This window comes from Pipra filicauda, unplaced genomic scaffold, assembly GCF_003945595.2.
Source record: "Pipra filicauda isolate LSUMZ 115617 unplaced genomic scaffold, ASM394559v2 scaffold171_size1565689_pilon, whole genome shotgun sequence".
NCBI lineage: Eukaryota > Metazoa > Chordata > Aves > Passeriformes > Pipridae > Pipra > Pipra filicauda.
The window spans coordinates 1,490,010-1,506,145 of record NW_024104229.1 but is presented as its reverse complement, the minus strand read 5'-3'; the positions used below and the strand labels follow the sequence as shown (position 1 = coordinate 1,506,145).

General features: G+C 41.0%; 1 protein-coding gene across 2 annotated transcripts in view; it reads left to right on the top strand.

The window, feature by feature from the left end:
- Positions 1–128: 128 nt before the first annotated feature.
- C2CD3 (C2 domain containing 3 centriole elongation regulator) overlaps positions 129–16,136 on the top strand; it is a 32,973-nt gene continuing 16,965 nt past the window's right edge. For both annotated transcript variants that reach the window (XM_039379649.1, XM_039379650.1), the window contains exons 1-16: positions 129–154; positions 281–538; positions 1,459–1,616; positions 2,184–2,374; positions 3,079–3,284; positions 4,114–4,246; positions 5,325–5,453; positions 6,583–6,727; positions 7,130–7,284; positions 7,925–8,116; positions 8,588–8,700; positions 10,125–10,243; positions 11,246–11,368; positions 13,129–13,563; positions 14,578–14,729; positions 15,760–16,003. In XM_039379649.1, the coding sequence (XP_039235583.1) occupies positions 139–154; positions 281–538; positions 1,459–1,616; positions 2,184–2,374; positions 3,079–3,284; positions 4,114–4,246; positions 5,325–5,453; positions 6,583–6,727; positions 7,130–7,284; positions 7,925–8,116; positions 8,588–8,700; positions 10,125–10,243; positions 11,246–11,368; positions 13,129–13,563; positions 14,578–14,729; positions 15,760–16,003 (2,769 nt within the window). In that variant the 5' untranslated portion in view covers positions 129–138. The remainder of the gene's footprint in view (positions 155–280; positions 539–1,458; positions 1,617–2,183; positions 2,375–3,078; positions 3,285–4,113; positions 4,247–5,324; positions 5,454–6,582; positions 6,728–7,129; positions 7,285–7,924; positions 8,117–8,587; positions 8,701–10,124; positions 10,244–11,245; positions 11,369–13,128; positions 13,564–14,577; positions 14,730–15,759; positions 16,004–16,136) is intronic.

Here is a 16,136-nt window from a genome sequence, read left to right as displayed (position 1 = left end):
GGCGGGGACGAGATGTGGTCCCGTGGTGTCCTGGGAAATGTAGTCCGTGGTTCCGCTGGTCTCTATGGGGCGCGGTGCATGACGGGAGTTGTAGTCCCCCGCCGGGGCGGCCGTTGCCGGGCGGGAGGCGCGGGCGGGATGCGGCGGAGGGAAGGTGTGAAAGGGGATGGGAGGGCGGAGGGAAGGTTTGGAGGGATCCTGGGGGGATGGAAGGGCGGCGGGATGGGGCGAAAAGCGGCGTGGGAACTAGGGTGGCCACTGACGCCGCCTGTCCCCACAGGTCCCGGCGCCCCCCCCGCCGCCACCAGCCTCCCGCCGCTCGTCCAGGGCCCGCCGCGCTGCTTCCTCCGCTGCACCGTGTCCAGGGTGGTCTGGGCGGCCCCAAAACCGCCCGTCGTCGTCCGCCTGAGGTGGTGGGGGGAAACCTCCGGCGGCACCTTGTTCCAGCCCGCTTCCCGGCCCGGGCGTCCCGCCGGGAGAACCACCGCCCGCTTCCCGGTGCGCTGCGGGCCCCGGCAGTTCGCTGCGTACTTGGCAGGTAGGGACATTTCGCGTGGGAGACCCGCTAAAGCCGAGGAGTTTATTAGGAGTAGGTTAGAACAAGAGGACATAGGCTTAGGCTGCGCCAGGGGAGGGTCAGGTTGGACATCAGAAGGAATTTCCTCATGGAAACGGTTGTTAAACATTGGAAGAGGCTGCCTAGGGAGCTGGTGGAGCCCCAGCGCAGGAGGTGTTCAAGGAACGTGGTACCCAGTGCTCTGCCCTGGTTCACAAGATGGGGATCAGTCGCAGGGTGGACTCGATAGTCTCCAGAGATCTTTTCCAACCCCAGCTGTTCTGTGATTCTGTGGATTTTGGTATTATACATACAGGCATTTCAGTGTCTGAAGGCGTGGAAAATAGAAAGGTACTCAGCTGAGCTTGTAAGGTTATTAAGGTGCTTAATTTAGTGAAAGATATGCAGGAAATTAATGCAAGCCTAGTGTCCAGAGTCTGTCCGTAAAACCTGTGCTGGCTGTTGCTACTCATAGAATCCCAGACTGGGAGGGACTGTAAAGCTCATCCAGGTCCACCCCCTGCCATACACTAGACCATGTTGCTCCAAGTTCCATCCAACCTGGCCTTGGACACTTCCAGGGATGGGACAGCTTCTCTGGGCAACCTGTGCCAGGGCCTCCCCACCCTCACAGGGAAGAATTCCTTCCCAGTATCCCATGTAACCCTGCCCTCTGGCAGTGGGAAGCCATTCCCCCTTGTTATGTTATTTCTTTTACTGGTAATCTTGTGTTTATTTATCACATAGCAGTAATAATATCTGTAGTGACTCTTCTTTCCCTGATGTCTCATTATTATCGTTTCCATATAAAACATAACAACCTCTGACATCTCTGTCATTTTAATCAAAAAGTGTTAATTGTGACCATGAGGCTGACCTGAAACTGTTCCTAATTTTCACAGATATGGGTGTGCTTGTCCTGGAGGTTCTGACCAAGCTTGACCACCTCCCCATTGGCAAAGTGCAGATCACCAAACTGTCCCAGCTCTCTCCCAGCCATCCCATCAAAGGGTCTTTCCCCTTGGTATCACCAACATCTGCTAAACTCGGAGAGCTGCAGGTAGTCCTGATGTCTGTGCTCTTTATTATAAGTTATGTTATTATAAATTATGTGTATAATCAAGTGCCAGGATCAAGCTGTACATGGCACACTGCAGACCTAATCTCTGTCCAAGGCATTTCTGAGCTAAGGTAGCAAGTGAAAAATAAATATTGGTGGTTTTGACTCTGTTTTGTTTAGAGGGATGTGTGGTAGTTCAGCTTGATAAAGAAAATGTCATCTGTACGCTGAGAGTGAGTTTTTGCAGGTGGATTTAAAAATGGATCCTCGATTCTAACACTTCACTGGGCTGGAATTGTAGGAGATTTTGAAATCTGGAATGAGGAAAGTTCTGTCCTGCAGCCCTGGCTCTGGAGAATTGATGCTGAAAGATAATTGTCTGAGATTGGAAAACATGGAGTGGGAAACAAATACTTGTAAATCATGTCAGAGTTATGCTAAATATAAATATTACTTCATGTGGAAGAGCAACAGTTTTTCATGGCACGACAAGTAAAGTTGAATACAGTATGTGCTGCACTTAGCTAAGAAAAGAACAAAGTAATATTTTCACCTTCTGTCTTTCAGGTCTCGCTGGTTCTAGAACCTCTGCCAGAAGTGTACGACACCAGCACCACCACAGAGGGAAGTCTGGACCCTGCTCCTGCTCAGGGAAGCAGCAAGTCCCAGCTTACTGCTCCATCCCAGCAGCCCAGGCACACACAGGTGGCTGTTGCTGACCCAGAGTCTGTTGACAACAGCAAAACCACAAGCCCCAGGTACTCTTTTTTTTTTCTGCCATGACAAAGTTCTGGTTTATTTTGCAGTTCACACACATTTTTTTTGTAATAACTATACGCTTGTGAGTTATGAAATGCTTAATCTTTTTGAACGTGTATGTTACATGAAATCCAGAGTGTTGAAGGTTTCTGAGCTTACAGGGGCATTTTGTCATCTGGCAGAAATTTGCATCCTATGTTGACTTAGTTCAAGCCACGCTGGTTCACACAAGAGGTGCAACAAATCACAGAATGGTTTGGGTTGGAAGGGACCTTAAAGCTCATCCAGTTCCACCCTTTGCCATGCGCAGGGACACCTTCCACTAGACCAGGTTGCTCCAAGCCCTGTCCAACCTGGCCTGGAACACTTCCAGGGATGAGGCAGCCATAGCTTCTCTGGGCAACCTGTGCCAGGGTCTCCCTACCCTTACAGGGAAGAATTATCTCCTAATATCTAATCTAAACCTACTCTCTGTCAGTTTGAATCCATTCCTCCTTGTCCTGTCACGACATGCTCTTGTAAAAATATCTTCTAAAAAGATGTAAGTCTTTTACCTGCAGCTTGAATTGGACCTCTCATGGTCTAAATGGCAGATGAGGACTCATGGACATAACATCACATTTCTTTTTGGAGCATTTGAAGAGTTTGGAATCTCTTTACCCACCCACTTGAGTTGTTACTGAAGTAACATTTCATTTTTCAGTAGAGGAAAGGACCATTTGCTCTTCCAAGAGAACTCTGAAAACGTAAAGGACGCTCCTGCTTCTTATCACCCTGGGAGTTTACCAGATGAGCTTTGGAAAATGAATCCTTCAAATCCTTCCCTGTTGTTTCCCCCCAGCACCAATACTGGAATGAACACACGGATGCTCTCCATGAACAACCCAGCTACAAAAGACCTGCTGTCAGGTTTGTGTGCAACTGGCATTGTCTTTGAGGTTCACAACAAACAGCTGTTGGTAATGTTTCCAGTGCTTCTCCAGAGCTGAGATTTTCTGAAGGAAAAGGGATCCTTTTCGCACCCTCTCACTGTATTATGTCAAAGATAATTTTTATATTTTTTCTTTGCTTAAAAACTGCTGGTTTAGTCTTGTTGGAAGGTGACTGCAGTATCCAGCTCAGGGAAAACACGGTGGCCCAGCAGGATTCCTGGGCCTGGAGGAGTAAAAGAAAAGGAAACTCAGCTTCACAGGCTCTTTTAGTCTTTGAGATGTCTTTTGAAGTGACTGTCAGAACTGCTGCTCCTGTTCAGGGGGGTTTTGGGAGGGTTCCTATTCTATTGGCATTTTCAGGTGGAAAACTATTTCCATCCTTTTTAGACCACAGGCTGCCTGGACTGGATTGATATGAGCATCAGAGTAGGGCACATTTCCATATATACTGTGTTTTGAGCTTCATGTTCACAGAAAAGACCTAAAATCAGACATCGTAAGGTGACAAACGACTCTTCCCTAAATTAGTTTTGCTTCTATATCCTAATAATGCCTTTCCAATGCCCGACTTGGTGTGTGTGGGTGAGTTGTTTTTACGGCTCTGAGTGGGAAACCGATGCAGGATCACTCTCACTGAGCTGTTTTTTGGTGTGTAAGACATGTTTAGTCCCCAGTGTGTTAAGATCTTTTTATAACAGCAGAAAACAGAAGTTTCTTGGCTGTCATCGACACATTTATTGTGTTTACATGTTGCTTTTAAATCGCATTTGAATGCTGAAATATAAATCTTTCTGCTTGTTTCCCAGCTCTCTTGGATCAGGGCAGGAAACTCCGGGATGCCATGGTTGTCTCTGCAATGAAATCCAGCCCTGACATGGAGATTGAACTGAATAAAGTGGCTCCATTTATGGAGAGAGAGGATTTTAAAGCATCAACAAAGTGAGCTTGGAATGGGGGAAGTGAGATTTAAGTTCCAAACTATACATTTTGAGGCCTTATCAGGAAAACTTGAAATACCCATATTCATGGGATGTGTTTTAGGATTCTCATTCAAATGGAAAATTAAATTCTACCTGTGAATAAAGCCTAAATTTTGTGAATTTATTTTAATCTTGAAGTAGTAAGCCTTGATTTAAGTAACTGATTTTAATTTTGTTTTGTGGTATGTTTGTATTTAGTTGATAAGGAAACATTGATATGAAATATTAAATATTGATAAGGAAATATTAATGATGAGGAAATTGATAAGGAAATATTAAGTGTTGGTAAAGAATAAGAGTAGTGTAAGGAATTGCAAGTGAAATGGTTACTTCATCACAAAGAACAGGTTTTCAAATAAGTAAATTGGATACTTTTTATTATATATTTTATTCTATATATTATAAAATAATGCACAGTAATAATAATATAAAATAATAAACTATACAATTATGTAAAATAATATATATAAATAGTATATATTATTTTTACATGTTTTGTTTTATATTCTAATTTGTATCTCCTGATGTCAACATTCCCATGAAAATTTGCATCTATATAACTGTGTTCTCATAATTATTAGTCATTATCTTCTTCTGCAAGATTTTTCTCAGCAGATTGGGAAAAAAAAGTGTTGGTGCCTTTTCAGCTTCTAACTCCACCTTTGTTTAGCATTAGACTTAATAAATATTCTCAGTTCAATGATATTTAAAAGTATTAAAACAAATGCATATTTTTTTTAAATAGGAGAAACTTCATTTCCTTGTTTTATTTCTGGAAAAATACAAATATTTCATGATCTTTTGTGATAACCAGAAAGTAATGTCATTATCTTTGGCAGTCAGTGATGCTATTGCAAACCCAATTTAAATTATTTCTGGTCAGACTAATACTATTTATTTAAAGTAGATGATTTTGGACTCTGCAGGAAAAATTGATAGACCAATTAATGGATTAATGGATTGATCTTGAATTCCTTTTACTGTTTAATATCTTTATTTTTCCTTTTACCCTCTGTGCTTCCATCACTGTTATCCAGGAGCCCCAAAAGCTTGAAGTCCAGTTTGGTGCACCCTCCTGAAGATTTCCATCACCTTGAATCTGCAGTTTCAGAGCAGCAATTTGATCTAAACTCTGAAGAAAGAGCAATCCAGTTGCTGCTGGGCAGGTGAGTGTGATGCACTGGGGGTTATTACTGCAAAGTTGTCCTCTTTTGACCATTTTATACTAAAAAATATGTCTTGACTCCTGAAGTTCTCCACATTTTTGGGAATGTAACCAATGTGCAAGTGATGGAGGTGTTTTATGCCTCAGCTTTAATGCAGGACAGCCTGGAAAGCTTCAAGTCATGTTGATTTAAAAGAAAAATTAATCAAAATCTTTGATAAAACTGAATTTTTTAATGGTTGTTACTGTTGTATCCTAAAATGTTACTAAGTATATAAAACAAATACACCGTTTCTTTGAAGAAGAAACAGTAAATTAAAATTACAGAGAACCAATAGTTATTTTTCAACTTCCTCCAAAAATTAAAGTAACATTTTTCTCTCATTTTGTGTAGCAGTAGAATAAATGCTGCTTCCATTGTGCCCAAATCAGGGGCGTGAAGCATCCTCAACAACACAGTTTCTGGGTCAGATATTCAGAATTTCAGTTCATGTATCTTGTGCCCTGCACTTATTTTATCCCTGTAGTTTATCACTGGATAACACTGGAGTGTTTGCAGATCATAAAATGATTTTGAACTCACAGCACAGAGAAAACCCTTTAAACCAAACAAACCCCAATTTGTTCCAACCATGTTCTAAAAATACTTGGATTTACCTACTCAGATATAGTTTGTTTGTTTTTTTTAATTTAAATAAACTGTTCTCAAGTATTACTGATACCTTAAACCAAAAGTTATAAAGCAGTTAAAGATAAAAATTAGATTACTAAATTAGATATTAATAGATATATTTTATTATGAAAGTCACCAAGGGCTGGAGTCAGTTACCCACAGAGATTGTGGAACCTGCAGCTTGGGAGATACTCAAAATCCAACAGGATGATTTTTATTTGCATCATTTCCCTTTGAGCAGGGGTTGGACAAGATGATCTCCAGGGATCTCTTCCAACCTGCAATTCACACACAGTTTTTTCCTATTGGATCCACAGATGTTACTATGGGATAACCCTTCAGGCTGGGTTACAGACTGGCTCCAGCTGGTATAAAAGAGGCAGTATTGTCCAGATTCCTTAGAAAATATCTCCAGAACTGGAAAACTAAGCTATGTTTCTCTCTCTTTTACCCACAGTGCTGATTTCTCTCCGGGGCATTTGTGGGATCGCACAGGATCCCTTTGGGATTCCCTCTCTCTTGGGAGTGAGGTGTATGACAGTGAACTGGAGGATCCCCATTATGACCAGAGTCTGCTGGAGAGACTTTTTTACACAACTCCTGTAAGTGGAGATCCGAAGGAAAATGTGCATTCCCTGATGGGAAGAAAACCAGAAGTTTGCATAATCAAAAATTCAACAGATCTCAGGATTTTAAGTCTGGATAAACGTTAGGTATCATACAAAGGCTTGTGAGTACATGAGTACTTTGCTTAAAATTAACTTTTTTAAAATACTGTCAAGACTACAGAGTCAAGCACCAAGTTTGGAAATTGCTCAGGAAGAATTGTCCAGGAAGACTTTTTTTTTTTTTAAACTGCTGAAAAATTTTGATACCATTTCAATTGTTTCAAGTTAAGCAATCCTCAAGTTGGTGTTCTTTTTAACATATGTATCATGACTATTATATATCTCTCCAGACGATGCTAATTAACTTTTTATTTATGTGCCTTATTTCTGTTTCAGAAATCTGATTCCAGTTTAAGTGATTCCCTCAGTGATGATGATGTTAAATCCTCAAACAAAGCATTGAAGACAGAAACTCTCAGGAAACCTAATCCAGCAAATCCACAGAAAGACTTTAATGCCTTTGATCAGAATGTGACAGAAACTAAACCCAGGTAAATAGTTACATTAGTGCCTTCTGTTCTGACCTCATCTAATTGTATTCCCTTTTTTGCATGACAGAACCAATAAAAGTGTCCCAAAAAATCAAGCTTCATTTGTGTAATAGAATTAGTATTAAGGTGTTATGGCTCATTTTTTTAATAATTCAGCTCCAAACAATTATTTATTAATTTTTTTCTTGCAAATACTGCTATTTTTACAGTCAGGCCAACTTCATATCTCCAGAGATACCAACACAAAACCATTTACATGTCTTACAAATTACACAACTGAGATTCTAAATTATGACTAAAATCCTGGTGCTGTTCCTATGCAGCAGAGACTTTTTCTTGTGTATAACTGTGTCATCTCCCCAGTTTTGTACATGACATTGAATAAAGCTTTTCTTTTTGAAGAGTTAACATAAGATTTTTCCAAATCAACAGTGTGGAACATGCACTTTGTGGGTTGATTTTTTTCAGTTATGTACCCCGGGTATTGTAACATTTCTGTTACAGAGAGTACCAAATTTGTTGTACAAATGCATTTGAAACACACATTTTTAAAATAACATCCCACCAAGCTACAGTTTTCCCTTCATGTGGTCATGTTAAAGATGTTTCTGTATCCTGAGTCTCATTTTCCTCTCTCCAGGTGCTCCCCCACTGCTCCTCCAGAAGATCACATCACATCCTTGGATTCAGACAGGTTGGCATTTCTGCAGCAAATACACCTGGCCAGAGTCATCATTGACAAACTGAAAATCCCTCTTAAGAGCATCCAGATTTACCAGAGGAAGAAAGATTTAATGGGAAAACCTCCACGACCTGCATCTGTTAATAAGTGGTAAGAGGGATTGTGTCTTCCGAGCTTGTTTCCTGTGCCTTTAAGGTGATTTTCCTTGAGACTTGTTGAGTTGTCCAGCTTCCCTGAGTTCTCCAGGCTTCTGAGGTCTTCCTATTTCTCTGCTTCTCTCAGGAAATTGTATCCTGTAAACTTGTTAAAGATGTGACTAATTTATTCTGATGTGGCCTCACTTCAGGCTGTGCTTTTCCAGGGGTTTTGGGGAGGTCCAAATGTACACTGAAAACAAGAGGTTGTATTGGTGGAGAACCTGTAATGTGGAAAAAATTCAGAAAATAGGTGGTTCAGTTATCCTAAAAAAAAGAGTGGCAGTGTGAACATGGAATTTGCCTGCTGTGTTCACTTTTATTACATACAGTTTTTAATAGATCTTTGATGGATTTTATTTTTTAAATTATTTTTTAATTTGATTTCTGATGGACTGTGATCATCCATTCACTTTTTTATTCACAGCACTTTCTTTGTGGAGTACCACTTTCCCATGAGAGTCTCCAAGGATGATAAGGGACAGGTCTCCATAAAAACAGAAGTAATTCGAGTAGCCTCAAGTAAAATCACAGATGATGGTAAGGGCATTATTTTTCCCCCTTATGTTTAGTTTTGTTGACTCTTTCATCTCTTAGAAATTATTTAGTTGTGTTTCTATTTCTTTTGCTGCCTGAAAGTCATGATTAGTATGATTAGTGTAGAGTATGATTACTGTAGAGTTGCTGTGCTGCAGGTGGTGGAATGGTCCTCTCAGGAAGAGGGAACCCAAGTGATTTTTGAATTATTTTTTTTCTTCAAAAAGTATTGTTATTAGGATTTTCAAATTTTTTCTTAGGGAAAGAACAGCGAGTCAATAATCCCATTCCTTCATTTCAACATAAAGCAAATATCCTTTCTGCCATAGTAAGAGGAAGATAAATTACTTTTAGAAATATCAGAGATGCTTATACCTCAAATAAATGATTTTCCAGATGATGTCATGTAAATCTCCAAGAGCTCAGGTAATCTGTTGGATCCAAGGAATTCTGAGTCCTGTGCTCAAATCAGACCTCTCACTTTTCTGAGAGTCACCAGTGTTTGTATCTCTAGAAACAATTCCTGTCTTTTTCCCCTGAGCAGAGAATGCTTTAGAAGCAATGCTGTCTTCCCACAAACTGGAATTCCAGAGTGACTTTCAAATGCCTCTCCAATGTGGTCATTCATTGACTTTGCATCTTTCTGAGATTCTGAGTTCTCTTGTATATTCTCCATTTGTGGCCAGACAAAACATCTGTTTCTTCTGAACCTCCAGCTCATCCATCCTCCTGCCCTTTGCCTTGTGTAGAGTCCAGCTCTTTGGAGCCTAGAAAAACAGACTGTGCTGAAAATAATTTGGAGAAGACATCAAGAAAATCCACTGCATTATCCTTCCTGAGAGCTGTTTATCTCACTTATTAAAGATGCCCAATAGAAAAATTCCAGAGTCATCCCAGACAAGCTGTATTGAGAAAGTTTCCTGATGTCTAATCTGTGTTTTTGTCATAACAAGAGTACTTCTTTATCCATTGTGAACAAGTGAAAAATAGTACTTGAACACTGTTATTGTGCTTCTTGTGCTCTTTTTGCAGACTTTCATTCCATGTTTTCTTGCAGATGTTCCTTTTCTCCTGAAGCTGTGATTTCTCTTGCAGCTCAGCTTTGACTCTCTCAATGAATACTTTGAACTATATAACTCATAATGATACAGAGTTCTCCCACTGAAAAAAGGGCAAGACTTATTGTATACAGATGACAGAGACTTGGTGTCAACTGCAGCCTTTGAATGCTGTTATAATCTTAATTATAATCTTAATTTTGTCCTCCTGTTCTTTTCGGGCCTTGGAAAATGAAGAACAGTTTACTTTGACCTTGGTGTTAATAAATTATGCAAAATTAAATGATTGTGTGTGTAACAGAGTGGTCTCCAGGGGGAAGTTTATTTATATTCATTTACTTTGGAATATTTGTTGCTCCTGTCTTCCAGGGGTGAAATTCCAACAGCGATCTGTGTTCCCTGTCCGTTTTGGTGGAACAATGATAGAGCACTGGTGGGACTCTGACCTTGCTTTTAAAATCTACATGAGGAAAAGCACCCAGAAAAAGGTATTGATTAGTTGTTGTTTCTACTTTGTGTCTTGAAAAACAAAGAATTCCTGGCATTTTGATTTCCCACACACACTTAATGCAGACAACCAAATATTAAGAAGGGAAGTGCCATTATGTGCAGATAATATAAGTTGAACTGATTGCTGTTCTATCATCACAGAATTCCAGAATATCTTGAGTGGGAAGGGACCACTAGGATCTAAGTCCAACTCCTGGACTATAAAATCCCACCCTGTGCCTGAAAGTGTTGTCCAAACACTCCTTGAGCTCTGTCAGGCTTGGAAGTGACCACTTTCCTGGGGAAGCTCGTTCCAGGCTCGTCACTCTTTGTCACTCCATTCAAGGATTTTCTGAGTTTGAAACCGACAGGCAAAAAAAATTGTCCTTCCCTCATCTTTAAAACTGATCTCTTCTTTTTAAAAACATTGGATCAATTATAAGCATTGTTCTTCAGTGAGAACACAGCTCATTTAGCAACACAAAATGAGTTCCTGTGGATGCAGTTTGTATCTTTACCCTGCCCAGGTTAAGAGGAATAACATGAGCTGTGAAAAACTGATGTAACTTGTGCATTTGGGGGGAAAAAGTGCATTTCTGTTCACTAAGATTATTTTTATAATCATCTACCTGTGATGAAGAGGGGAGAGGGGTTAACTCAGCTTATGTTGGATTTTAATCAGCACTAAGGGTATGTGCTTTTCTTTTAACAGGTGAATAAATTGCATCTTTAAGTATGGAAATTTTGCTCAGTTACTAGGATTTGGGATGGCAATTTTTTGCCTTAATCTGGAATTCTTTTACAGTAGATTCTGGGAGTTGTCTTACTGTTGTTCTAGTAATTGGAACTAGGGGAAATTTTCCAAATCCCTGTTGGTACTACTAATGTTGTGGGAGTGAGGAGTCTGTGTGGCTGCCCATGGCTTCCCAGAAAGCTTTTGTTTCACAGAAGTCCTTTAAACCTGACAAATCTTGCAAAATGGATTCTTTGCCTGTCCTCAGCCCGTGGCCATTGGCTCAGCAGTGCTTCAGCTCCGCAGGGTCATCCAGGCCAAGCTGCTCAGTGTCAGCTGGGAAATACCTGTGGAAAAAGAGGGAGATCACCCACAAGTTGGACCACTTACGGTACGTGTTTTACCGTCTCGAGTTTGTTAAGCAACCTCTTACTACTAATTTTGGCTGCACACTCCTTTTTTTCCCTCCTCTGTGTTTTCTCTCTTTGTTTTAATTTGCTGGGTCTTGGATATGGAGGTTTGTTAGACCAAAACAAGATAATATGAACTTTTTTTATTCCTTGAGGGTTTGGAGAAATATTTTGAACCTCCTGCATGTCTAAGGATGTTGTCAATAAGGTGGGGCTTGGATACAGAAACCACTCTACAGGCAAATTTTGAGGGGCACATGTATAGGGCTGGGAGCTCTGCCTTCTGCTTCACATGTGGCAGGAGCTGATGTGCAGCCTGGTGTTCCCCGTCCTTGGTACCACCTTGTCACTTCAGGAGTTATTTTTTCCAGTCAAAGTTTCTACTCAGCTCCTTGTTGAGAAGGATTAAAACTCCTGCACAGCAGATTTGCCAGTTCTGAAGATAAAGAGCTCTCTAGATTAGCAGCTGAAGGCTTAAGAAAGTATGGTTAGGTGTGGGAAGTGTTGAAGGCAGGGAGGAGAAATGGTGTGTTTATTCAAGGAGAGAATGGAGTGCAATAGGGTGTGAGAGATGAAAAGTAGAAGATGTCGTAGGAAATTAATGAACCAAAGTTCAATGCAAGAACTTAGCGAAGGAGAAGTTAATACTTCAAGAAAACTGATTTTGGTTGCCCTGTGTGCTGGGTTTCAGGTGCACAGTGAAATACCTGATTATTTTGTTTTCCTTATTTGGTCATTTTGTGGCTCAAATCCTTTGCTGTATTCTGTTACTTTATCTTCTGGACCTCAGTTTATTCCTCTCCTTACTGCCTTGTCACCTGAATGCATCCAGCAAATCTATGGTGCTCTGTAGCAATTAACACTTGCAAATAGCTAAAATCAGCAGGCAACGTAAAAGTGAAAGAGCAATGACAGAAAACATTTAGAAACACTTATTTTTCCTAATTTTTCTCAAGCAGCATGTGCTGTAGCAAAGTGGAGCAAGTGACAGTTGTGATACTTTGTCACAGTACTTTTCACCTTGGCTGGGTAGGGGTTCATTTTCAGCCAGCTTTAGGCTTGGGATTGGTTTAATTTTTTACTTTATTCAGAGAAGGGTCACCAAGATGATTAGAGGGATGGATCACCTCCTGTGAGGAAAGGCTGAGAGAATTAGGATTGTTCATACTGGAAAGGGGAAGGCTTTGGGGTGACCTAATTGTGGCCTTCCAGTACCTGAAGGAAATGTGGAGAGAGACTATTTACAAGGGCCTGGAGTGACAGGGCAAGGGGGAATGGTTCAAATTGAAATAGAGTAGGTTTAGATTGGATATTAGGAAGGAATTCTTCCCTGTGAGGGTGGGGAGGCCCTGGCACTGGTTGCCCAGGGAAGCTGTGGCTGCCCCATCCCTGGAAGTGTTCAAGGCTGCATTGGACAGAACTTGGAGGTACCTGGTCTAGTAGAAGGTGTCCCTGCCCATGGCAGGGGGTGGAACTGGATGAGCGTTAAGGTCCCTTCCAACCCAAACCATTCTCTGAATCATCTGTAATTGTGTGGTTTTGAACTCCAGTTTGGGCTTTATTTATTAAAACCACATGTTTATTTTGCAGTGACAGCTGTAGCTTGTAACCAGCACATGCCTTAGGGTGAGACAACACAGCTCTTGAGCAAAGCATGAGATATATTTTCCATAGTTTCTGTTGCAGTCCCTTGCTTTGGGATGGGGCACACCCGACCAGCCCACTTGGCCTTACCTTGCAGGGATTCTTAGAGCTTGCAGCCGACAACAAGGACTTCACCTGCACAGCTGCCAGGTCAGCTCCTGCTGGGCATGGAGCCCTAGCTCATGCTGTGAGAAGTCCCCAGCTGGAATTCCAGGAGTCCAACAGGATGAGTGCAAATGCAGAAGGCCCTCACTGCTTGAAAACAAGCTCTGAAGATTCCCAGAAGGGAGGAGTGGGCAGCAGGAAAGTCGCGGCCCAGGATGTGCTGACCCAGATAACCCCATCTGAGGGAGATGGGTTATTGCTGCACGTGCTACTGATGGTGCCTGATGGGAAGGATTTTATTGCTGGAGACAAGGGGCTCCCCAGTTCTTGCAATGTGTATTTAAACTGCAAACTGCTCAGCACTGAGGGGGCAACGAGATCCGCTGTCGTGTGGGGCTCAACACAACCTGCCTTCAATTTTTGTCAGGCAAGTCACACATTTTCCATTTCACACTGATGATTCCACACTGACAAACACATTTCATAGATAAATTACTTTTATGTATGTAGGAATATCTCTACTGGACTCTGTTTAATATATCAGAAAGTATTTTCAGTATTGTTTTGACTGGATTGCAGTTTGAAATGCAGTTCCTTGAATCATCTAAATAATAAATGAGGCCTTTGAACTATGAAGGAGAAACAGTCAGAAAAGTTTAGGTTAAAAATGAAAAAAAATGACTTTTTTTTTTATTTCAGAAAGAAAACATGTTGATGGTGACATCCTAATATGGAGATGTAGAATTTTTATGTGTGTTGCATTGTGCTCTTTTTCTTCTCAGTGAACATATCAGAGGCTTACTGGCCTAACATGAGCCAGAGCTGTCCCCCAGCAACCAGCAGAATTTCAGGCATTCAGTAATGTTATGACTTTGTAATTTTTATTGATATTTTCCTTTGGAAAAGTCAAGATGCTCAAACGCATTTGTTTTAACGATAGCGATTTGCAAGACTCTTCAGCTGAAAGAAACGTAAAAACAGAGCAAACCACGTCTGAAACAGTTGTGTGAAATGATTTATGTGTTGTTTAGTAAACAGGCATTTGAAGGTAAAGCAAAGTTTTTTAACATTACACGTGATCTTGTGATAAAATTTATCTAAATTGGATGTTCCATTCCTGTAAGTGTCCAAGGCCAGGTCGGACAGGGCTTGGAGCAACATGGTCTAGTGGAAGGTGTCCCTGCCATGGAGGTGGAACTAGATGACCTTTAAGGTCCCTTCCAACCCAAACCATTCCATTATTTATTTTCCTGGCTAGCTCTTTTCCAAGGGTACCAGTTTTCTGAATTTCCTTAGGCAAATGCACATTTAATTTTCAATTTCCACCTCTGAAAAGCACAATTCTGTAGACTGGAATAATGTAGTGTTACCAGAATGCTCCTGACTTAGCCAGTATTTTCCAGTTTATTCTGAATGCTAATTCTGTGTTAAACCCTTCCAGGTGATGCCTTTTCCACTGAGTTCCAAACGTTTGGAGAGGCTGAAAGACAATGTCATGATTATTGAAGCCTGGAACAAGCTGGGAAGCACTGGCTGTGACAGACTGCTGGGATTAGTGAAACTTCCTCTGCATCAGTTTTACATCTCATTCAAGTAAATATCTTTTTTTTTTTCCATATTTTATTGGGTTGGGAAATATCCTCACTGATGCTGAGGGAAAGAAGTCATGGATGGTGTCTGAGGGTTTTGTGGGAGGGTTCTTAATGACACTTTTTATAGCAAAAGGCATTTTTGCCCTGGTAAACTTCCTATAGTGAGCACTGTATGAGTAAGTTACACTGTCCTTGTCCAGAAGTACAAGTTCTTTGTTCTTTTTGGGTTTAATCTTTTGGCTTCTTGTTCAGTCAATAAATATACCTGCTTAACACAGTTTAAATTAATGGAAATACTGGACAGAAGAGATTCTTTCTGATACAAAGGATTAATTCCTTTTATTTTGGTCAGACTTAGTGGTGGGTGTAAAACATATGGTGCTGGAACTGGCTGAACACCACTTTGTTAGTTATTACTGTGTCATTTGTGTAGTTTTTTCAGTAATCCACTGTATTTTACTTGTGCATATCTTACAATCCCAGAATGGTTTGGGTTGGAAGGGACCTTAAAGCTCATCCAGTCCCATCCCTTGCCATGGGCAGGGACACCTTCCACTAGACCAGGTTGCTCCAAGCTCCATCCAACCTGACCTTGAATATCTTCAGTGTGTTATTAGAGATTTTTACATTTTTTCTAGGAGATTTTTTTCTGGGAGAACAGTTCCTGTTCCTTCTTTTCATATGGCCCAAGTCCATCCATAAAGGCACATAACTGCCTCATAGAAGTATAATATGGCTACTCCCATTAACAAATGGAAGTCTTCTCCCATCTGATCATGGATCTCTAGGCTGGCTCATAGGTGAGGCTGTGTTAGTTTTCGGAAAGTTGTGCTTTTTCATTGCTGAAAATAACATTTTTCAGTCAGCAGCTCACAGATCTGTGCTGTGTGAAACAAATTTGGGAGGAATGGAGATAGATTGGTTTTTAGCGGCATTGAAAATCCCACCTAAGATGAGCTTCATGTGATCCTGTTCTGACTCAAATGGCTCTTTTTTTTGTTTGTTTATTTTTTTGTTTTAATCCTTTGTAGAGACCCAAAGATTTCCCACCTGCTCCTCCAGGCTCAGTACCCAGTGGTTGCTGTGGACAGTTACATGCCTGTGGTTGATGTTTTTACTGGCAGCACAAGTGGAAGCCTCAGAGTCATCTTGGCAATGGGATCAGCTGATCAAATAATGGCACTGCAAAGGCTAAAGAACGGAGAAGGAGTGGTACCTTCTGTCCCACAGCGTCCTTCCCACTCTCTGGACCCTCCTCCTACAAAACCCACAATGGTATTTATTGTTCAGTAAATCCCTTTTTATTAATTGTTCAGTAAATCCCCATTCTTGCTGTTAGGGACGTGTGAAAAGGGTTTTACCAGTAGTTCATTAACAGTTGAGTGACCCCCAACCTCTATTTGAAGCT